Source organism: Phodopus roborovskii, unplaced genomic scaffold (genome assembly GCF_943737965.1).
Source record: "Phodopus roborovskii unplaced genomic scaffold, PHOROB, whole genome shotgun sequence".
Taxonomy (NCBI): domain Eukaryota; kingdom Metazoa; phylum Chordata; class Mammalia; order Rodentia; family Cricetidae; genus Phodopus; species Phodopus roborovskii.
This window is the reverse complement of record NW_026125994.1, coordinates 200,549-225,229: the sequence shown is the minus strand read 5'-3', so window position 1 is coordinate 225,229 and position 24,681 is coordinate 200,549. Positions and strand designations below refer to the sequence as shown.

Sequence of the window (24,681 nt, the reverse complement as noted above, 5' to 3'; positions counted from 1 at the left end):
CATACTTCTAAAATATTTTTGAAAACAAAAGCACAATGCCATCGTCACACCTAAAAAGTCAACAATGTATTCATACCACCCAGAAATTACTCCACATTCTAGTGATCACATGAATATCATCTTTAGTATTTTGAATTTTAAATACTAAGACTTGCTATATATTGGTTGCTATTTTATTGGCTTCATGCAATCAATGTGTTTTCTGCCATTGTTTGGCTGAAGAAGCAAAGCTTGTTCTGCAGAATTTTACAATCTGGACTTGCTGATTGTATCTCTGTGGTCTTAGCATACTTGTTTATACCCTCTGTGTTTCCTCTAAATTGCTCTGAGATCAAGGGGTATGTGGTCAAAGTCAAGTTCTGTTTCCTTGGAAGACTATTTTATAGATAGTTCAGAATCACAGAGTAGTTGAGGTTGTCTGTCTGTCATGTTATCCATAGTTAGTGCTCAATGCCTAGATGTAATCATTCATTAGAGACGAGGAAACAGAGCAGATTCATTACCTTCTTCAGTAGTCATTTTAAGATGAGACCCTCCTTCCTATTTGATGACTCAGAGGGACAGTTCTGATAGAAAAGGTTTGTAACAAAAGATAAAACACTTGATTCTTTCTCTAGCTCCCAATTTTCAAAATATCCAGCACCCTACAATTCAGACAAGTGAAGGTTCTGGTGGTTTGCTTCATTTTTTGTTTTCCAGATAGGTTATCACATCCGAGGGTAGATAGTAATGGATTATGTAGTTGAGAATAACTTTGAACTCCTCATCCTTCTATTTTTCCAAGTGATGGTGTCACAGATGGGCACCACCATACCAGGCAAATGTGGTGACAGACAACCCCAGTTATTCTGCACTCCTTCTTTTCTTGAAATAGTACTACAAATGTGTGGACTTAAACTTATTTGGTAGACTTCAATGTGCCACAGTTGCAATTCTCACTCTTACTGTTTGAATTTTCCATCTTGGCTGGCAGGAATCTCTTCAAGTTGGATCCTAAGTTCTTTTGAAATTTTCTACCATTTAAAAAAATAATATATTCTACTCATGAACATTGTTATCCACAAATTTACCTCCTGAGCCTCTTATGTACTATGTTTTCATAATTGCCCACAATACTGTTGCTGAACACATGTGACCCTGGGCAAAATTCAAGCTGATGGACCCATGGAATTAGAATCTCTTGAGTTTCATGAGTCACCTTGATGAGTTGCCATGATGGAAATTTCAAAAGACTCATTCACAAAGTATGTGAAACAATGGCAGCTTTTCTTCCTTTTGAGTTCCTATGGTTGAATGATAGTGAAGTTTTTCAATTTAATATTTTGCAGGAATAAATGGCCATTCTTCTTTGACACTATGTTTATCCCATGCTCACTTATTTACAAAAAAAAATTGGTTGTGACAAGGATGGGCTTCTGCAGAAGAACCTTGGCTTGCATACAGTTACTCCACTCATGATTATTGAGTCATTTTACATAGCTCCTCCTAACACTTTTGGAGGCTAGGTGTTTAAATTATTGCTTTGGGACCTACTGAGAGTTCTTAATATAGCAAACTTTTGGGGACACTAATAATAACAGCTATTTTCTCATGAAGCAAACATAAGTAGGATTCTTGGGGGAAAAACATTTAACAGTTGGGGGTTAAGGCTCAGAGGGTAAAGATACTTGCCATTAAGACTGCCAACCTGAATAAAACCTGAATTCAGTTCCAGGAATCCACCTGGTGGAAGGAGAGAACCAACTCCCTCAAACTGTCACAACCATGTATGCATGATGACATAAGCACACAATAAATGAAAAAAATGTTTAAATCCATGCTTGTTTCATTTGAAAACAGGGTCTCACTCTACAACCCAGGCTGACTTGGAAATCACAGTGTACGACAGACAAGACCTGAACTTGTAGCAACCTTCTCACCTTAGCTTTCCAAGTATGAAGATACAGGTGTGTGTTGCCATGTCTGATCTCCAGATGCTATACTCCAGTCTTTTAGATGAGAGTGTCTAGGGCATAAAAACCAAGCCTTAGTGTTATTGAATACTCTCCAAGTAATTATCTTTATAATCAAGATTGAGAACTTGACTAATCAGGGTTTTCTAGAGGAACAAAACTTATACAGTGAATATATATTCATTCTATATACATATACATATATGTATGTATGTCACAGTTTTGTTCAAGTTCACAGGGGTTCAGCAACACTGCTATAGAGCAATATGAATACACACACACACACACACACACACACACACACGATTTATTAGAATGGCTTATGGGCTGTGGTTCAGCTAGTCCAACAATACCTGTCATCTAACAACAGATGGTCTAAGAATCTAGTAGTTGTTTAGTTCTTAAGGCTGAATGTCTCAGTTGGTGTTCAGTATATGCCAGAATCCAGAAGAAGTAAACTCTGATGCCAATGAATGACTTGCTAGGGAGAGCAAGAACAAACAGGCAAAGAGAGAGCAAGCTTTCGTCTCATGTATCCTTTATATAGGCTCTCAGCAGAAGGTGTGACCCACATTAAAAATGAACTTTTTCCAGCCATAATGGTGCATGCCTTTAATCCCAGCACTTGGGAGGCAGGGGCAGCAGGCGGATCTCTGTTAGTTCAAGGCCAGGCTGGTCTACAGATTGAGTTCCAGGACAGCCAAGAACAGTTAAGGTGCACAGAGAAACCTTATCTCGAAAAGCTAAAAGAAAAAAAAAAAAAAAAAAAAAAGAATCTTTCCACCTCAAAAGATCTGGATTAAAGATGTATCTTCCCACCTAAAAGATACAGATTAGAAGTGGGTCTGTCCACTTCAAATGATTTAATTAAGGAAAAAAAAATCCCTCACAAGTGTGCCTAGCCATTTGGGTTTTAATTTGATTCCAGAAAAATATCTATCATAAGAATTTTATGGAGTGAAACAAAGATGTTGCAAAGCTTTATTTAGGAATGAATTTAAGACCTTAAAATGTTAGTCTCTTTTTTTTCAACAGGGCATTTGGTGGGCAGTGGCAGTGCACACCTTTAATCCCAAAGCTTGGGGCGGGGGAAGAAGCAGGTGGACCTCTGTGAGTTCAAGGACAGACAGAGCTGGTACACAGAAAAAAAAAAACCTAACTCAACCCCCCCCACCAGAAAGAAAGGAAGGAAGAAGGGAAGAGAGAGGGAGAGAGAGAGAGTGGGAGGTGAGAGAGAGAGAGAGAGAGAGAGAGAAAGAAAGAAAGAAAGAATGAAAGAAGGAAAGAAAGAAAGAAAGAGGAAAAAAGAAACAACAAAAACGAGGCATTTGGTATACTGGCCAGGCTTGGGAAACAATTTTTTGCTAGTACCAGCTATTACTTTGTAGAGATTACATGCCACTCACAGAGAAGAGGACGTAATGAATCCATTTCAGCTCATAGTGCAGAGTATCTTGTGTTGTGGTGATGGCAATGCCACTTTCTGAAAGACGTGTGGGAGATGTGAAGACAGTTTTTCTTTTCTGGCTACAGATACAGCCCAGAGGCTAGCACACCTTCAATTGCTGCACCACTGAGACAGAGCTGCACCCCCAGCCAGGGTATCATCTTCAATGTGTGCTTCCTGATGATGTTCTACAATGACATCTTCTGACTGAGAAAAATAAGAGATATATGGGGCTCAGTAAAAGCCTTTATCTGGATAATTTGTATCATTAAATGTCATCCAAATTAAATGAAAAGCTTTTAATAAGAAGGCTATCCAAAGAGAATAAACTGATCAGATCATTGCAAACACTGAGGTATTGAAGCGGTGTGAGGTGAATGGAGGCTGTGAAGTGCAACGCCCCTCAATTTTGAACCCAGTTTTGCACAAGCTCTGATACCCTCGGGAAATCATTTTATGTCTCCAAGTACTGTTTGTTATTTGCAAACTGGGTATAGTGCTTGCACTTGACACAGAGTAGGGTCTCATAATTACTAAGTACTAAAACTACAAGTAATATATTTTTCTGAATATCTCAATATGGTGTATCAGCTCTGGCTCCGGCTAAGGAACATCCAGCAGGCAGAATAACAGGACAGTGGCTTCCCAAAGATGTCTGCCATATTCCTCAGAAGCTGGGACTACATTACCCTACATGGCAAAAGAGTGTCTACAGATGTGATTTAAGATTGCAAGGTAGGAAGAGTATCTCTGGATTATCCAGATGATCCAAGACATCACCGGAGTCCTAAGTGAAGGAAGGAGGCCAGAAATTTAGAAGATGAGATTATTGATGCAGAAGCTTCAATGATATGATTGCTGGCTTGCCCACAGAAGAAAGCAGGCCAAGTAATGTGTGTACCATCTAGAAGTCAGAGAGGCAAGGAAGCAGATTATCCCTTCAAGCTTCCAGGTGTGTACCATCTAGAAGTCAGAGAGGCAAGGAAGCAGATTATCCCTTCAAGCTTCCAGAAGTGCAATCATGTGGCCACATTGATTTTTAATTCATGGAGACTCACTTTAAGTTTCTGACTTTGGTCCAGAACTTTAAGATAATAAATTTGTATAGTTAAAAACCCATTAGCTTTGTGACAAATTGTTACAGCAGTTATAGGAAACTAACAGAAGATTCAACCAACTCTCTCTGTGGGCATTCAAAGATTTTGAGTGTAGATTTTTGAGACAGTCATATTGGAAACCAGATCATTTAAAAATCTGTTAGTATAAAATCTAAAGATCATAATAACAATCTACTTGTAAGTGAAGGCATCTATCCTGGCTTTGATTTTGCTTGCTTATTTGCTTGTCAAACTTATTTCTAGCATACTCTGATGACTCCTGGGGAAACCCTCAGGATTCTACAGTGTATGTTGCAGTATTGGTGAACTGAGTCTGAGCATGGTAGGGCATTTCCGTAATTCTAAACCTCAGGAAGTAGAGTCAGGATATTTGTAAGCTAGTTAGTTCATGCCTGAACTGCACAGTATGACTGTCTTTTTTTTTTTCTTTTTCTTTTAAGAAAGAATAGAAGCCAGGTGTTGGTGGCACACACCTTTAATCTCAGCACTTCGGAGGCAAAGGCAGGCAGATCTCTGAGAGTTGGAGGCCAGCCTGGTCTACAGAATGAGTTTCAGAATGGTCAGGGCTACACAAACAAACCCTGTCTCAATAAAACAACAAACAAACAAAAAGAAAAGAACTGACTAGGGCAGATTCTAACCAAAGAAAACAGTTATTTAAGTGGATGTAAGGAAATAAAAATTGGGGGATAATTTGATAACAATATCAAAAAACACATCTCTGACCTAATGATTCTACTTATAAGAAGAATCATTGGAATGCAAAAAAACTAGATTACATGGGTACCATTAATGTACTTCCATTCTCTCATGGTTCCTATAGTTGCATATAGAATAGCATGTGGTGGTAGTGAAGGGAGAAAGCAGTACACCATTCAAGATGACAAATGAAGATTCACACATTATCATACCAGTTGTAGCTTTGTCTAGACTTGGACCTGATTAAACTACCTCAGAGGTCCTTCATGCACTTTTGGTACATTTGATTTTCACTGGAACTGTGACCGTGACTAGAAGTTGCAAAAAGCTGTCTGGCTTTGCGTGTTTATTGAAACTACCATTCAATTTTGTGGGTTAAGCAAATAAAAATTTCATAGATGCATGAAATTAAGCTATTAAGTGTAGAAAACTCAAGTTTTACTTTTCTATTGTGGTGGTTTGAAAGAAAATATACCCCCTAAAGGGAATGGCACTATTAGGAAGTATGACCTTGTTTGAGTAGGTATGGTCTTGTTGGAGCAAGTGTCACTGGGGAGGCAGACTTTGAGGTCTCATATATGCTTAAGATCCTGTCCAGTGTCTCAGATAATTTCTGATTGCCTGGAGTATGTATAGGACTCTCAGCTGCATCTTCAGCACGATGTCTGCCTGCATAATGCCATGCCCTGCCATGATGATAATGGACTGAACCTTTGAAATGTAAGCAAGCCATCCCAATTAAATGTTTTCCTTTATAAGAGTTGCAGTTGTCATTGTGTCTCTTCACAGCAATAGAAACCCTAAAAAAGACACCTACTGACATTCACTCAGATAATTTAGTATGTAAAAATTTTACATTTAAAGTATGCTAAAACCCAAGTGAGGAATTTTACCCATTTTTTTTGTCTATAGTATTATGAGTTTTAGTCACGTTAGACTCAAATCCCATGAGGAAGGGACCAAAATTTACAGAGAATCCTGAGTGTGATGGCAGCAACACTTGCAGTTCTGATTAAACTGCTCTACATGTGTGATTATTACTTGTAAACAGATGATTAGATATTAATTAGACAATAAGTGATTGTAAAGCACTTAGAATATAAAAGTGTTTATAAATACCACCAAGTGATAGCAACAATAATTCTTTACTGACTACACAGCTGCTAATGTCAGTAAGAATGATTTTTTTACAGCTAATGGCAACTCTAATTTCTGCCCCAAATACCTATTATATCTAGTGTACAACAGCAAAACAAAATATATCATACTTCTACTGAGTTTAATTATCAGTATTTAGATAAATTCATTGTATTTGGAGAAAAACTGTATTTCTTTTCAAGACTTTCTGAAACACAGGTACAGCCTGCTCTGCTGTCTGTCCCTTTTGGTGCTAAGAACTTGGAGAGTCAAATGATTGTTTTTTTTTAAGTTTTTAAATTATATTTATTAATGTGGTGTGTATGTGTGTGCACATGTGTCTGTCTGCTACTCACATGCCACAGCATGTGTGTGGAAGTCAGAGGACATCTTGAATCATGGGGACCATGAATCAAATTCAGGTTAGCAAGCTTGGTGGTGCCTTTACTTATCAAGGCAGCTGGCCTGCCTGCTCATTTTCAATATAAGATGTTATATCAGAGTCAGTTAGGCACATTTTCACTGTATGGTAGGTCTGATGCTTGGGTTTATGCAGTTGCTCCTTAGTGCCACAAAACTGTGTTCAGAATCAGTATATTTTGGTCAAACAAATGAGTGAAGGCTAACTTTTTCTTGGTTACTGTGGAAATTGAAAAAGAAGAAAAAGCATTTTAAGAATGAAACAAAGCACTTTAATTCTATCTTCTTGAACTTTTTTTCTTAAAAAAAAAAAAGTTTTGAAGTTCTGTTATGTCTCCTGCCCCAGTGGCCTTTATGGATCACAGCCTTTGTTTTTACCTTGTCTTGTTTTTAACCAAAATGTTTGATTTTTCTGTTATGAGTAAATGTGAATAAGTTCAGATTCATGGCTGTGCAGATTTGAAATGAACTATATCATTCAAAGTGAAGACTGCTGCATGCTTCATGACTACAATGGAAAAGGAATAAAGGATACAATGGATGAAGAGATATGCCAGAATCACCCACTAATTTTGTTAACAAAGTAAATCTAGTTATATTGGACAGTGAACCAGTATAGCTTAGTGGAAAAGAAAGATCAACTCTGATTCAAGAAATCTATGTATTCACTATGTAATGCTGGCCAAATCACCTAATCATTCTGAATCATTTGAGCATTTTCAATATTAAATTTTCTGCTACACTGATATCATGTAATGACTGAGAGCACTACAAAAAGAGTGAAATGCTTTCCATTATGAAATATTGTTTATTACCACAATCTTTCTGGAGTAGATGAAAAGGATTTGTGCATAGGTTTCATTACTTAATATGGTTGGTTTTCTCCAGATTGTCAGGGATTTTAGCCTTTAACCCTGAGCCACAGAGGAACAACTGGGGATGTGACTCAAATGAAATTCAACAACAGAGGGAGAGGTTATAGAATCTAGGTGTGCCTCAGGGACAGGTTTCTAAACAACTTGGCCCAGTATGCTTCTTCTGTCTCTGATAATTACAGATAGCAAGCCACACCCTTATTCCTTACTTCAGCTTTCTTATTTCTTTGCACTGAGATCTACATGCCTTTCTAGTTGTACTTGTGCTAACCAGTCCTGCCTCACCCCTAGCTCTTGATACCTTGTAGAAGGAGGGTAATGTTCTTTTCCCCAATTACAAGAGTAGTGTAGCCGCTTATGGTAGCACATGCTTATAATGTCAGTTGTGGGGAAAGGGGCTGGATAAAGCTGGAATATATTAGTAGTCATGGCTATGGTTATACAGCTGACTTCCAGGGCAACTAGAAGCCTAAACTTAGAATGAGTAAGAGTCTGACACAGGTGACTCAGTGAAGAGCGGCATCTTGTGGAGAGGCAGCCTTTTGGTTTGCTGGGATAGGGAAAGAAGTACAGGAGAGGGGAGGTATCTGCCCATTTTGAGATATAATAGGCTGGGGGTACAAGGATGTGGTCCAGGCTCTGGGTCAAGAGGGCTTCAGGAACAAGCTAGACATCAGAACTAAGCTAACTAAGCAAGCAAACTTCCTACCCTCCATTGAGCCTCCTATTGTAAAGACAGAATTAAAGGATCAGTTAAGAACCATATCAGTAGCTCAGTGACCCAGAATGCCCTGGGAGTTAGGTGCTTTCCAGTGTGAACATGTGACTGTCGTTCAATGTTTCTAAACTTTAACATATATTACAACACCTACTAAAGCAGGGCTTTCTCTTAAAAGCCAGGTTCCTGGCCTCCACTACCTCAGTTTCCTACTCAGTAGGTCTGAGATGGGTGAGAATGTCTGATGGATTGCTAGGATTGATGCTTCTTCTCCTCAGGACACAACACTTTGAGAAACACTTCCATAAGGCCAAAAAGAAAAGAAAAAGAAAAAGAAAAAAATCCAGATGGCAAATATCAAGAGTAAGAATGACAATAGCACTCTCATATCATCCACCATAGGTGGAAAGGGGCTTTTGGATAAGAATGAAAGTGTAAACACCTATGTGAAGGAAGACTCAGGTTTTCAGAATGTCTATTCTAACTGTATAGAAAAAGTTCATTGAGATGTTTGGGACTGGTTAAGTGGCTACCTTAATCTAGTTGTATGATGTTTTTATTTGTGAGTTACTTACAAGAAAATGATTTTTCTCTTAAAATATAGTACAGGGTTTGTTTCTTACACACTGACCACCTAGGTAGAGTGAAACCTGTAGCTTGAGGTATTTTGTGCTTCTAGAAGGGCAGTTAGACTAGGAAGGAAAGGGCCCCTCTTGAAATGACTCAATAGTTGTTGGGGGTTTTGCATCACTGGAGTTCCCTTTTACTCAAAGATTTTTTTTAAAAAAAATTATGTATGTGTACATGTGTCTGAGGAGGAGGTAATATATGTATGTGAATGTTGGTGCTTGTAGCTGTCAGAGGCATTGGATCTTCCTATCCAATATGGGTGCTGGCAACTGAACTCAAGTCCTCTACAAGAGTAGCAAGCAGTATGTGTTCTTGACCACTGAGCCATCTTTCTAGTCCTTAGAGTTCTCTTAAGCATAGGTAATATACTGTCAAGTGATGCTATCCTGACTTAAATGGCCAGGTTTTTGTTTTGTTTTGGTTTTTGGAGACAGGATTTCTCTGTGTAATCATGGCTGTCTTGGAACTTACTCTGTAGACCAGACTGGCTTCAAAGTCAGAGATCTGCCTGCCTCTACCTCTTGAGTGCTGGGACTTAAAGGCATATGTTACCACACAGGCTTAAATTAACAGCTTCTTAATGGTCAACTTAAGTAATACTTGGTTGTAATATCCACTTCTTTTAAAAGACTCACCCTTTGTTTATTTGAGGAGTAATAAAAACAGTGTCTCTTTCCTTGCACATTCGAATTCATGGAGGGTAATAATGTATCCATTTGATCCTCCTAAATTCTATGAAGAAGATAGGACTAGTCTTTTGTTTGTTTTCTGTTTTTTTATTCTTTTATTTGTTTTGGAGACAGGGTTTCTCTGTGTAGTCCTGCTGTCTGGGAACTTGATCTGTGGACCAGGCTGACCTCGAACTCAAGAGATCCTCCTGCCTCTGCATCCCAAGTACTGGGTATTTTTAGTCCATCCTTTGAAGTACTACTTCTCAAATTATTGTCTCTATACTTTTGGCATTAGAATTATCTAGAAACTCATTAAAATGCAAATGCAGGCTCCATCTCAAACCTACAAAATTTGGTTTTGGATCTGTCATGGGACTAATAATTTTCATTTCTAAAACATTCTGATATTATGACTACTGGTCTCAGACTACATTTGGATAAAAATCATGGTTAGAGACAAAAATGAAAGTTTCAAAAGCACAAGACTTGTCTTAAGTGGATTCTTCCTTAGTTCCTTTTCTGCTATACTTGCTGCATCTCTGTTCCCCACCCTGCATTCTTCAAAAGTCAGCTCCATTGCTTATGAACTTTGAGACCCTAAGCAATTACTCTAAGTTGCAATTTCCTTACTTATAAAATGGAGTTAATAATAGGCTCTGCTTTGTGTTCTTATAAAGATTAAGGAAGATCTAAGTAAAGTACTTGGCACTGCACCTGTGCTTAATAAATACTAGTGATTTTATTTCTTACTAATATTAGACATGGCCTTTCACTAGAACAAATACCTTTACAAGCTCTTTCCTTTGAACATGTGTCTTCAGAATGCCCCTCTTAAAGTGATGTTCTGGGACAATGTAAACACTAATGCAAGCCATTCTGTGGTTTTTCTCAGATTGCCATAGGTACTTGGATGAGAGCAGTGTGCTTAGCAGCTTGGAACTGATAAAATCAGAGTATAGGTCCTAACTATAGGGATAAATGTACTGAAGAACAAATGACAGCAGGACTAAGAGGGAAAAACTGGCTGGGGGAGGAAGAGAAGGCAGTCAGACTTGATACGCAGGATGTCAAATAACGACCTACCTCCTTCATAGTTACTCTTGTAGCAGCCCTAGGGATAGACTCCAGGGTTACAATGGCCCTTAGGCATCTGCCAGCATTCCTGTTTTATGTAGTCCAGTAGGTGAACACTCAGGTGCCTCAGTGAATTCCCTGAGAAGCTCTCAGAGGCAGCTGGCAATTGGCCCAGTGATTTGGGGCTTTGAAGTGGCTCCGTCTTCTGAATGACTCCTATTTAGTAAATATTTTGACTACAACTGCATCATACACTCATGCCAGGGACATGGTCCTCTAAAGCTATGCTTTTTTTTGCGAGGCGTCTGGGGCACGTCAGGAAACAGCTTTATCTTATCTAGGAAGTGCAGGGAGTCCTTACCAGGGGCTGACGGAGACCTTCACAAGTGAATTAAATAAAACAAAACAAAACAAAACAAACAAACAACCCCCCTAAAAAAACAAAAAACAAAAGCAGCAAGTTCAGGCCCCGTGGGTATAGCAGGCCAGCCAATGGGCCCTGGCCGCTCCCAGGTGGAGTGGTACTATGATGACAGTAACCAACCAGCGCGCTCCATGCAAATGAGGATACTGTATCCGCACCAGAAGCTCCAGTGCTGTCTGGTTGTTATAGTGATAAACTGAGGCCCTGCCTTTGGGCTTCTCCGAAAAAGAAAGGGGTGGTTGTGGTGGTTGTGTGTGTGTGTGTGTGTGTGTGTGTGTGTGTGTGTGTGTGTGTGTGTGTGTGTGTGCATGTAGGGGGGGGTAACCTTTTTACTTCCCCCTAGGGAAGACAAAAAGAAGGGAAACAGAAGGGGGATGGGTAGAGAAGAGAAAAATACGTGACAAAGAAAACATTCTCTGCCTGGGAGGAGACTCCCAGAGGGTGTAGAGCTGGAGGGAGCATTCACTGGCCATGCCAGTACTTACCACTGATGCTGAGTCAGAAACAGGTATCCCAAAATCCCTTTCCAATGAGCCTCCCTCAGAAACCATGGAGGAAATAGAGCACACATGCCCACAGCCTCGACTGGTAAGTAAAGACAAAGGATGGAAATGTATGCGTGGCTATGGCACAAAAGAGTTCCTTCTGTGCCCGCAGCCGGCTAGGAAAAAAAAAAAAAAAAAGAAAAGAAAAACAAAAAGCAAAAAACGATGCTTTCAGAATTTTCATGTAAATGAGAATGGAGCGGCAGCCTAATCCTTCTCAGCTGTTTATACTTAGCTCCTATACCGGACACAGTTCTCAGCTTACAAAGCATTATTGTATTGGCTGGGTAGGAAACGGGCTTCTCGGGATATGGTGTGTTTTTGTGATTTGGGAGGAGAAAACAATGATCTTTTCCCCCCCTTTTAGGTGCATTGTCATCTAGAGGTAAAAATGCTACAGTACAGTTTTTAAAATGGTTTTCTTCTTCACAAACCTTGGACTGCTTCCCTGGTGAAGTTCTAAATTCTAGCTCCGAATGATCTGTCCTCAACCTGCTTTTTTTCTTTCTTTTCTTTTCTTTCTTCCTTTCTTTTTCTTTTTTATATCTAATGCCTGTTTTGAACAAAACAAAAAGGACATGGAAGCAAAACTCCCTCATTCCTTTGATATTTTCAAAATAAATAGTCTCTCTCGGATGCATATAAAAATAATGTGCATTTAAAATGAAGAGTGAACCTTTCCGGTGGGTACTGGAGGTTTCCAATCAGGCAATAGCAACCTGGAGACGCTACATTTATTTAGAATGGGGATGTGTGCCTTTAAGAATGAAAGTATGGAAACAGGGTATTGGAGCTTCCTTCTCAGTAACTGCAGCTCCATTGATCCCTTAGATAAATGAGGAAGTTTCTTCACAAACACTTCAGCAAAGTAGTCTCAAGGTATTAAAAGCATGTCAAATGGGTTATGGGTTGACTGTGGCTTTGATCCTATAGAACTTGGGGAAACTGCTCTTTAAACTCCCAAATTCAGAACACACAATGGAGTTATCCTTTCTATGGTGATTTTCCCAAATCAAAATGTAGTGTTTGGATTGGCTGTGGAGTTTGACACTAAAGAGATTTTTTTTTTTTGGTGTAGAATTTTCTGTGAGCCCCCACATTATCTTACAGATTTCAATGCTAGTCCACATGGAAATGTTATTTCTTAATAAGGGTTTGAAGGCAAGCTTGGGTCAACTTTCTGAAATCAGAAAAAGAGGGGAAGTTATATTAGAGCAGTTTCTAAGCTTTAAAGCATGTTTTTAGGGTAGTTTAATATTAACTCTTCGTACCCCTTTATCCAGTGACTTCATGCAGCATCTGTGCACTTAGGTCGATTGTTCTGATAAGTTGGTTACTAAAGGATTCCTCTCAACCTTTAAACAATTCACACTTAGCAGCGGGAACAAATTGAACACTAAAGGTGTGTTACAAAATCTCCCAGTAAGTGCAATATACAAATTTGAAACCATATATTTTTGGACAAAGAGAGGGCAGTGGAGAGAAAGATCAGTGTCCAGTCCCCGTTTTATTACTTTTTTCCCCTTTCATATTTAGCTACTATGCTCCTTGGTTTGTTGGCCTGAGAGAGGTGTGCACTGATAATCAAGTTCAGTTTGCTTTTTTGCTTTCAGTTTTGACAGCTTCTCTCAGGTGCCACACCTTCACATTCAGAGACAATAAATAACTTCCCTTTGACATGACAAAGGGTCATAGCTAGGCACTAAGCCCAGAACAATATACCTGAAAAGTACAAGCGCATTCCTATAGAACATACTTTTTGAGGGAGATATAGTCTCTTCTATCTTTTTGGAGGGGGGTGGTGATACAAGCACAGAAGAGGTATGAGAGGTATGTACCAAAAGTGAACTGTTGAAATATCTGTTTTGATCAACTTCAATTAAAAAAAAAGTTTCCATGGGTTGCTGAAATTGGATGTTTAAATACCAGCTTATACTGAATTTTATGAAGTTTTTTTTTTTTTTTTTTAGGAGCAAACTTGTATCGCTTTAGAGCTAGCTGGTTATGTTTTAAAGTTTGACTTAATTATCAAAGCTAACTTTCATTGAGTGGGATTTTACTTCAGTAACTAAGGCATACACTAACTACTTAATGAAGGTTGTTGTTCTCATTGTTTTGTTCTGTTTTTTGGTTTTGGTGTTTTTGTTTTTTGATGAAGAGGAGTGGCACAGGAAATGTGAAATTACCAATTACCACTCAGTGTTTTTTAGTTCTTTCTGTTGATCATGGAACATGGCTAATAATTCTATCATTCAAATGCTATAAAGACTGTGTTTTTCCATTCACCCAAGCTAATCACCCCTAATCATATGTGGGTCACTCATGATACAGCCATCAACAGTGCATGGATTTTGAGTTGCATAAGTAACTTCTGAAAGTTCATGAACGATTTGAAATAAAATTTGAATAAAACTCCATATTCAAATTCCCCTTCAGATATCAGGTCTTTTCTCCCAGTTATTGAAAGGAAGACATAAGCTGACATTTCATGAATAAACAAGGCTTTAAAGCGATTTATATTTTAGATGTAAGTCTATAATGATATTGATGTTATTGAACCAAACTTCCAGGTAAAATTTTTCTGAAGTCTTCCCAGTTGCTTTATTCTGCATTGCATAAAAATTAAAAAGGAGAGGACTAAATAAAATAAACTAGCACTGCTGAAGAAACTGTAAAAGTAACCATTGACAATTATTTCACTTTTATGGTTTTGTTTGTACTTTAGGAGTATACCCTTATTGCCTTTATTACTATGCTATCCATTTGGAGATGCTTCTGGGAACTTATCATCATTAAGATATTGACTCTTGACTAGTTTTCTGTTCCTTCATGTTCCTTGGTTAAATACGATGCTAGGTGATTCAGAAGCTTGGATGTGAAGAAGAAAAACTGAGTGGCCTTGGGTGATATGATGTAACAACCCTCCTTGGAAACCTAACTCCTGAGGGAGGAGCACTCCTTTCAGGCATGGACTGTCCTCAAATCTCCCCAGCCTCTGACTATGCCTAGACAAATCCTCCGGGACCAGCAGGGGCTCTATAAACCCTTCCTAACAAGGACCAGCTGTCCTAAAAGCTGTCTGCTTGAGGATTTAGTTAATGACCTTGGTCAAGTTCTTCTATGGGTACATTCTGTCGTCAGAAGGAAGCTGTAATTCTAGCAGCCTACAATAGTCACTTCCATGAAGATGAATGTGGTGCTGATCAACTTAGAACGCCTTGGAAATAAAAAAGGGCAGGTTCAATATGCCGCGTTAGCAGGAGTTCGTTTGGGGTTTTACTTCAATGTGGAGTAGTGCCAAGAGACTGCAGAAGGTGCATTATGTCAGTTGGGATGTAGGTACTTAGTCACTGGTACTCAAAAAGATGACTGGACTTCCAGCCATCAGTATATTTCTTTTACTAGTACCATCATCAGTTTAGCCACTTAGAGCAGCATGCATTTTAAAAGCAAGATGCTGTATTGGTGCAAATAAATGAACATAAGCTTCCTTGGTTATTTTTTATAGCCAATTGGAATTCTGCCCAAGGTTATTGTTAGACATCTTCCTGCTGATCCTTGTCCAAATGCAACATCAATTTCTTACAGATTGATAATAGTCAGGTGTATTGCCCATGGAATCAATGAATTTATTCCTCTTACTAACCTTCCAAGCACCCATTTGTCTAATGCTAAACTCCTTATGGGACAAAAGCTTAAGTCAAATAAAAGATCAGTAATTTGCTTTATTTTGGTGTTTAGGCATATAGAAATCACAAGGGTGCATAGGTCATCATTCAGACAGTTTGGATGATTTAAACATCCAAATGATACAGGTCTTTAGAAAGTTGAGTGAAAACTCAGACCTGTACCAAGTAGATTGACAGCCAGCCAAGGGGTGACAACTTCTAAATATACCAATATACCAGGTAATGTGGAGAGAAATAAAAGACTCCACAGCCCCCACCTTTAAAGATCATTTCCACCTAATAGAAGACAGTAGTCTGGTATGTGGATGTGTGCCAGGATGCTGAAATCCCTTAAGAGAACCTTTTTGTAAGTGTGAATTTAATATATTGGGCTTTCTTAAAAGCCATATTTTATCCATTGAGCAGAAGAACTTCCCAGCAGGGAAGACTCTGTTAACCTTATCCCCAAGTTAAGAAAAGTCCCAGCATTTGAGGGAATGATTCTGTTTTCTGATTCTATTTGGGGACAAGAAAAGCATCAGCCTGGACCTAGGGAAATGACTCCATTGGTAAAGAGCTTGTTTTGCAAACATGAAGACCTGAATTTGATACCTAGCACCCATGTAAAAGCTGGGCTTAGTAGCACACACCTATAATCTCGGCACTGAGAAGGTGGAGGCAGGAGGATCCCCCAGACTTGCTGGCCAGCCAATCTAGCTGAATTGGTGATTTTCAGATTCAGTGAGAGACTCTGTCTCAAAATATAACATGGAAGGTAATTGGAGAGGACAAACCTACACATGTGTACCCTAACATTTGCAGACACACACAAACACTAAGGATCAGTCCATTTTTTACGATCTCTTAAAGACCTGTTGTGACACACTCTAGCCTTTAGAGCAGTGCTATCCAATGGAAATACAACTCAAACCATATATGTAATTTAAAGTTATCCAGGAAGCACAGTTTAAAAAGTGAAAACAATTTTAACAATGTATCTTATTATTGAATGTCATATCATGACAATTATGTCAATATGCCACTTACATAAAATTATTATTTCTATATATTTGTGTGCATATGATATGAATGTACATGATTGTGTGGCAGTGGCATGAGATGGCACATGTGATTATAGATGTGTGTCACCATATCTAGCATTCACATGTGTTCTGGGGATCTGAACCTAGGCCATCAGGCTTGGGTGACAAGTACTCTTACCCACTGAACCATTTTCGACTGTTTTAGTCATACAAAGTCTAAAATCCAGTAATACGTTACACTTAAAATACATCCCAATTCAGAAAATAGTTTCAAGTGCTCAGTGGCCATATATGGCTTTAGAGGAAACTCAGACACATTTTAGCCTAGTCCAGTTCATGATGAAGCGCTGAGGATACACAATAATAAGTGCTTTTTATAGTGTACAGTTCGTGTAGGGTTGGGACTGTAATTCACTGATAGAACACTTGCCTAGCATCCATGAGGACCTAGGTCCAACTGTCAATACGGCCAAAAAATAGGAAACTTCAGTGTTTAATGCACACATACATACATGTAGACATAACAAAAGGTGAACACCACCTCCCATTTTGCACTCTTGTATTTTCTATGTTAATCTGTTCTGTTTCAGTTAGTAGGTTATTGCACTAGTCTAGATGAGAGTTAGTGAGTTTGAGGTTATGGGTTAAGTAGGGAAAGAGAACTGGACAGAATTCAGAGATATTAAAGAGACAAATGCATGAGGACTTGATAATTTAGTCTGAGAGTGGGGCAGGGTCAAGAAAGACTAGTTTTCCTAGCTCCAGCAAGTGGGTACCATCACTCCAAGTGAGCATCAGGAAGAAAGAGTATGTGGGTAATGTGGAAGACACCATGGAGATTTCCATTTACTATTATCTAGTTAGTGTTTGTAGAACTCAGGGAAGACTTTTAAACTGAAGTTAGAGATTGCAGAAACTGCATAGAAGAGATGGACATCAAATTGATGACAGTGAAAGTGGGTCACCTTCTGGATATAGAAGGAAGTGGAGTGACATAATTATCAGGAAAGATGCCTCAGGATAATATTAATGGTGGGTGACTCACTTCTTAATACCAGCACTTGGAGGCTAAGGTGGCATCCTGGCTAGATTTATGCCAACTTGACACAAGCTAGAATTATTTGGGAAAAGAGACTCTTAGTTGAGAAATGCCTCCAAACAATTTGCCTTGGACTGGGCTTGGTGGTACATGCTTTTTTTTTTTTTTTAATTAATTTTTATTTTATGTGCATTGACATTTTGCCTACATGTATATCTGTGTGAAGATGTCAGAACTCCTGAAGCTAGAGTTACAGACAGTTGTGAGTTGCCATGTGAGTTCTGAGTATTAAACTCGGGACCTCTGGAAGAGCAGCCAGTACTCTTAACCGCTGAGCTATCTCTCTAACACCCCCCCTCCCCGGTTACATGCTTTTAAACCCCAGCACATGGGAGGTAGAAGAAGGAGGATCTCTGTTTTTGAGGCCAGCCTGGTCTACATTAGAAGTTATAGGACAGCCAGGGTTATAGAGAGACTGTGTCTCAAAAACAAAACAAACAAACAAACATAACCAAAGATTTGCCTATAGGCAAGTCTGTAGTGCACTTTCTTGATTGATGATTGATATGGGAGGGATGTAGCTCACAGTGTGTGGTGATACCACTGGGCTGGCAGTTCTGGGTTATCTAAGAAAGCAGGCTAAACAAGCCAGTAAGCAGCATTCCTCCATGGTCTTTGCATCAATTCCTGCTCATGGTGTTTTATCACAGCAATAGGAACCCTAATTATGAGATGGGAATATTAACAAGTATGTGGCTCATCTGTATCATATAGCAAGACTTTGTTTCAAAAACAACAAAAACCCCAACATAAAACAAACAAAATCAGCCATGCATGATGGCACACACCTTTAATCCCAGCACTTGGGAGGCAGAGGCAGTCAGAACTCTGTTTGAGGCCAACCTGATCTACAGTGTAAGTTTCAGGACAGCTAGGGCTACACAGAGAACTCTGTCTTGAAAAAACAAAACAACAACAACAACAACAACAAAAACAACAAAAAAGCAAATCCAACCCAAACCAATCATTAGTCACCCCAAACAACCCTGTAACAAGGCTAACTCGAAGAATCTGTCTTAGGGTAACTATTGTTGTGATGAAACACCTTGACCACAGGCAACTTGCAGAGGAAAGGGTTGATTTGGCTTACTTACATATCCTGAGCCACAGTCTGTTGAGGCGAGCCAAAGCAGGACCCTAGAGGCAGGAGCTGATGCAGAGGCTATGGAGGAGTGCTGCTTGTTAGCTTGCTTAGCTTGCTTTTTTGTAGAACCCAGGACCACTAACCAAGGAGTGTTCCAACTCACAAATGAGATGAACCTCCCCCCATCAATCACTAATTAAGGAAACAAACTAGGTCCCTCCACATTAATCAAGAAAATACCCCACAGACTTGCCCACAGCCCAGTCTTCTGGAGGCATTGTCTCAATTAAGGTTCCCTCCTCTCAGATGACTCAAAAGTCAAGGCTCTGCCATTCCTCATATCTGTTTCATTTTATCCATTTGGGGCCAAAATAGGTTGAATAATCCTATGGTAAGACTGGTTGAATAATCCTATGGTAAGACACACTGGCTAAGTATGTGTAAGAAATGTTCACAAAGTACTTTCAGATTTTACATTAATCTTGTATAAACCACTTCTGACTTCTGCTTTTTGTCTCAGATGCCTCCTCAAAAGATTGAATGTATTCCAAATTGTATTTGTTATATTCTATTCATTGTTTAAAGAAAGCTATGTTGAATCTTCTCTTCATGTGAACAATACCCTCCTAATTTACCTGTTTCATAATACTGAAGTTTCAAACATTGGCTTTCTTTGAGGCTTGGCAGGATCACATTGAATTAGAGGAGTTTTCTTAACAGAGGCTGTCCATCTAAGTTCAGTGCTTGGGGTTAAAACCCAGCAATGGGAAAAGCAATAGTCTTGAAGCTCCTCTGTCTTTAGCTAATGTTTGCACAAAGATTCTCGGTGACTCTTAGGGAAATAAACATAGAAAAAATTATTCCATGGGATTACAAAGGCAGGATGAAAAGGAGAAAAGAAGGAAGGTAGGAATGAACTAAGACATTGCAAGCCAGGCCTATTTTCTTCCAATAATCTCCCAGGTAACAGCATCTACCTTGCTAGGGTCTGATTACCCAGTTGCTGGCCTCAGACCATAGTATTATTGTTTTAACATTCCTACCTTCCTCTTTATCCCAGCATGAACTGGGTTATAAGGGAGGCTAGAGAAACTGACCCTGCTTGGGGAAAGACAGTTTAGCACTCAATGATCTTGAAGGCAGACTTGAAAACACAGTGATTAGAAAATAAAGCATTGAGCCCTGGTAGTGTAAGCCTGTGTAATAATGTGCAGGGCCACATAGGGCTAGCCTATTGAGCAGGATTCATTTTCATATAATCTCCTCCCTCCAGCCAAAGTCTTTGACTTGGTGTTTTTGTTTTCCACTCCGTAATTCATGCATGCTGAACCTGACATCAGTGTAAAAGGACGCTGAGGCTTATTTAAATGGGCATTTAAGAAAAATAACAACAGCAATAATAGGTTAATAGAAACATCGTGAACGATGTGTAGAGCTTATTGCCAAATGAATAAAATTGAAAGCCCATTCCTAGGACACACAGGTTTCTATGCTTCATCTCTAGTCTGCCTAATAGTGACTGTAGGCACAGTCACATAATAATAAATTGTATTATAGCTCCAAATTGTTTAGTTATAAGGTAATTTTTCTATACTGGATTCAGGCTGGAGGTCTTACTCATTTTTCTCTGTAGGTGATGGAGAAATGGCACAGCCATTCATAGTCACACTATATTGGGCACTGTGTTGAATGCCCTATATGTGTTAAACACATTTAAACAGGCCACAGACTCATGAAATAAGAACTGCCATTCCCCACATTATAAGAAAATCAAGAAAAAATCCAAAATACTAGATACTAACCAATTAAACAGAGATTTCAAATTAGACCTATTCAACTTCTAAAACCAGTGAGTGATGGAGTTACCTGCTCAAGCCCCCAAGGGAATTCAGAAACAGTATGTGTGTGGATGTAGTTTGAAGAATGCTGCATTTAACCCTCCCATGAAACATTTTTTAATTTTCAGGACTAGAGCTGGAAAACAAATTTGGTATCTAGACTTTTGTAGTAAAATTAGAAATTCAAGAAAATACTATTTTTTGCAATGTTGGAGAGTGAACTCTGGCCTTTTCATGTTAGGCGTGTGGTCTATCACTGAGCTACATCCCAGTCTCAAAGCAAAGACTTCTGACCCAGTAATTCCCCTCCAAAGAAATTTGTACATATAAACACACACACACACACACACACACACACACACACACCCTAATTTGTTTTACCCAGATGCTCAATAAGTTCTAGTATATCTATATGGCAATGAGAATGAAGACCAGACAACTACCAGCAAGAATGTAGCTAAATTTCACAAGTCAGACATGAATATGTACCACACAGTCCTCTTTCCATAAAATACAAGATAAGATAGACAGGGCTCACCAATGATGTTAGAAGTCGGCATAGTGGGAGGGGCATGGGATGGATGATAGCAAAGTCTATGACTTGATCTGGCTACCCTGTATACCCAGGTTTTTAGAGGGGAAAACAAAAGAGCTGTTGCTAAGGCTATCTAATCCTGCCCAATATCTACCTATCACCACAGGAATTCTGGTTACTCTTCTTCACCCCCACAATCTTCCAGGACAGAACCCTGGGAGGAACAGTTTAGGGCTAATAGAGGAAGATCCCCATAAGGAAGACAGAATGATATTCCTCATACAGGTGGGAGATCAGGAGTCCAAGGACACCACAATCACCTCATCAATAATTACATTGTTTCCCTATAAAATACATTAATTTTGGCTAAAAAAGCAATATATTTGCAGAGTATATCTTCTTTGGAGCATATTTGTCCATTGCTCATAAAACACTTTTATTATTAAAATCCAGTCTTGCACACCCTTCAAGCTGAGGCATGTTAGAAATAGCTGTACTCAATCTGACTGCACAGCAAACCTCCCACACTACATAATTTGTTCTAATGCTTGTTTCTTTCAATCCTCAGCAATGTTTTCTATATGTCTTCTAAACATATTTCCTGACAAAAGAATGCATTTTAGTTTGACATCGGGTTTTTTTTTTTTCCTCCTACATGTTAGAGTTACTTGTTTTACTGTGGCAGGAAGAAGGGATTTTTTTTTCCCTCATTTAAGCTACAGGAAACTGAAAAAATACTTCTAAATATTTATCATTATATATTACAGTATTTTTAAAGTGTTGGGTGAATATCCAATGACTTGAAACACGAAACTTAAAAGAATCATTTGCCTTCATGTTCTGAATGATTTATTTTCGAGGATAATTACAATAGCTTTATATTACCTCCATTAGCTGATATCTTGAGTTATGATATATGCTCAAACTGGAATGTCTTGGCATTTCTAATAGTCTCCTGTACAATCATTTTCATTGCAGCTGTTTTCGTGTTAGATGAGATTAAGTCGTCATTGGTTGTGCCTCATCATGTGGCTGATGCAGAACTCATACAGGGGACAAAAGAGTCAGTGTCTGTCATTCTTCTTATGTTTCTTCTCCGTCTTCATCTTCTGGGGCTCATTATTTTTTGTTTGTTTCGTTTTGTTTTAAGACAAGGTCCTAAACTGACTTCCAACTTGCTATATAGCCAAGGATGACCTTGGACTTCAGATCCTCCTGCTTGTACCTCCCCAGTCCTGATATTATAGGCACTCGACACCAAGCCTGGTTTTGTGTGGTTCTGGGGATCAAATTCATGGCTTTGTATATGCTAGGCATATACTCTGCCAACTCAGCTACATCCCCAATCCAAGGTCTGTCATTTTTGTTTACCTGTGCTGCTATTATTCCTGCTTCCCTATTTTGTTGTAAGAAATGTTTTTGGAAAGACTCGTTATTTTTCAAATTATGTGTATATGTATATCCAGGGGTATAGGCATATGAGTGTGGCTACCTCAGAGGTCAGAGGCATGGGATCCTCCTGGAGCTGGAGATATGGGCACTAGGAAACAAATCAGGTCCTCTGCAAGAACAGTATAAGCTCTTAACCATGGAACCATCTCTCTCCAGCCCTTCATTGCAGGCAATATTTTAAGCTACCAGCTGCTGTTGTGAGTATCTATCTAGTTAAAATTAGATAATACAATCTACAAAGGCATTTATCAAAGCCTAGGTGAACTATAAGTCAGGCCACCCAATTTGTACTCTCCCTTTAGGACACTGATTCAGTTAGGGTTTCTATTGCTGTGAAAAAATAACATGACCATGACAGCAAATCTTATAAAGGAAAACATTTAATTGAGGTGGCTGCTTACAGTTCAGAGACAGTCCATTATCATCATGGCAGGAAGCAAGGCAGCATGTAGGCAGACATGGTACTGGAAAAAGAGCTAAGAGTTCTTCTATCTTGCCCTGCACACATGAAATGGTGTGACACTGAGCAAAGCTTGAGCAAAGGAGACCTCAAAGCCCAGCCCCACAGTGACACACTTCCTCCAACAAGGCCACACCTACTTCAACAAAGCCACACCTTCTAATAACACCACCCCCAGTGAGCTAATGGGAGCCAATGACATACAAACTACCAAAGACACCATATATACTTTACCATGAGTACCAGTGTAAACCCATATGTTAGAATTAGATAGCAGTAATGCTGCCTTTCTTGAATACTGAGATGAAAGTAAGTATAATATAAGTGCAAGAGTTACTGTCCACTACATTGCGTTCTTTTTTGCATAATAATCTACACATTCCAATTCTTGCCCTTAGGTGCTGTTATAATGGGGGAGATCTGTATTTGTAGATGTTCTTACCAAATGTTTTTTTTGGGGGGGAGTGGGAGGTTCTGAGGCTCTTCCTTGCATGGAAAGTGCTATGGATGCAAACCTTCAAAACAAAACTGTTTGTCTAGGAGCTGTTATTGAACTTGTAGGGACATCATACAACATTTTGTGGGGGGGGGGGGTTAGGTTTTTTTCAAGACAGGTTTCTCTTTGTAGCTTTGGAGCCTGTCCTGGAACTCACTTTGTAGAGCCGGCTAGACTTAGACTCATAGAAATCTGCCTGCCTCTGCCTCCTGAGTGCTGGGATTAAAGGTATGCACTACCACCACCTGGTTGCAACGTGTATCTTTTAAGGTAGTACGGTGCATGGGATTTCTTCCAGAATTTGCCACAAGGAATGCTGGGCTTTTCTCAATGGCTTTTTCCCTTAAATATAAGAACAATTGTGCTACCTGGTACCTTTATTCACCTTGTTGCTGGACTGCTTAGAGTTAAAGGCATCTTTGTAGTCTACCTCTCTAAAATGCTGATGACTGCAGCTTGCACTCCTGCACACCTATGTGCTTACTTCCCTCTTGATCTTATCTTGTGATGTTTAGAGCTAGCACCCGCAGACTAGCACATGCCAGGTAAGCATTCTATCACTGAGCTTCACTTCTGGCCCTTACCCAGAGTATATTAAAAACTTGTCTGTATTTCCTTATTTCCCCAAATGAAGCAAGTTTTAAATGGCCAATTTTCACTCTTTTTAAGCCACTTGAAGATTTTGAGGGGAGGAAGTGGGATAAGAATACAATATGTGACTGATGCTCCTTAAAGCTCAACTGCCTAAGAAAACATTAGAATATGGAATTTCTTGCCTCCAGGTAAAGATTCTTTTCTTAGTACCAGTGCCTATTAATGCTAGGAATCTGAGGTCTGTTAACTGTAAGCTGCATTTCCATTTTGGAGCTGTCCCATGTGAAACAACAGCCAACACTGACTATAAGGCAAGATTTATTGGGAGACACACCTCCTAATCTTGAACCCCTTAAAATATGAGGGAAGTAAAGAGACATTTTATAATCAGTGAAACATGATTTCAGGTTTAGTTCTAGGCTTCTTCGTGCTATTTGAAAGTGACTGTTGTCACCTTCCATGAGAGAGCCTTGCAGTTTATAGGTGGCCAGTGTTTTTAGAGAGCCCACATCCCAGGCCATAGTACAGCTTCTCCAGAGGCCAGTGATTACTAGTCCAACTCAGATGCAGGAGCTTAGACAACACTCACTTTGCTTTGTTGTGTTTTTAATTTGTGTTTATGTTTTGTTTTGATTTGTTTTTGAGGTGAGGTCTTACTCTGTACCCTTGGCTGTCCTGGAACTCTCTATGTAACCCAGGATA

At 39.2% G+C, this 24,681-nt stretch overlaps 1 protein-coding gene across 2 annotated transcripts in view; it reads left to right on the top strand.

Annotated features, from left to right (window-relative positions):
* Pcyt1b (phosphate cytidylyltransferase 1B, choline) overlaps positions 1–24,681 on the top strand; it is a 90,225-nt gene that overhangs the window by 16,256 nt on the left and 49,288 nt on the right. Inside the window, exon 1 of one of the 2 annotated variants that reach the window (XM_051179268.1) lies at positions 11,485–11,753. The exons of the other annotated variant lie outside the window; for it this stretch is intronic. Coding sequence (XP_051035225.1) covers positions 11,637–11,753 — 117 coding nt within the window. The 5' untranslated portion in view covers positions 11,485–11,636. Of the gene's footprint in view, positions 1–11,484; positions 11,754–24,681 lie in introns of those variants that run through there. 2 annotated transcript variants of the gene reach the window in all.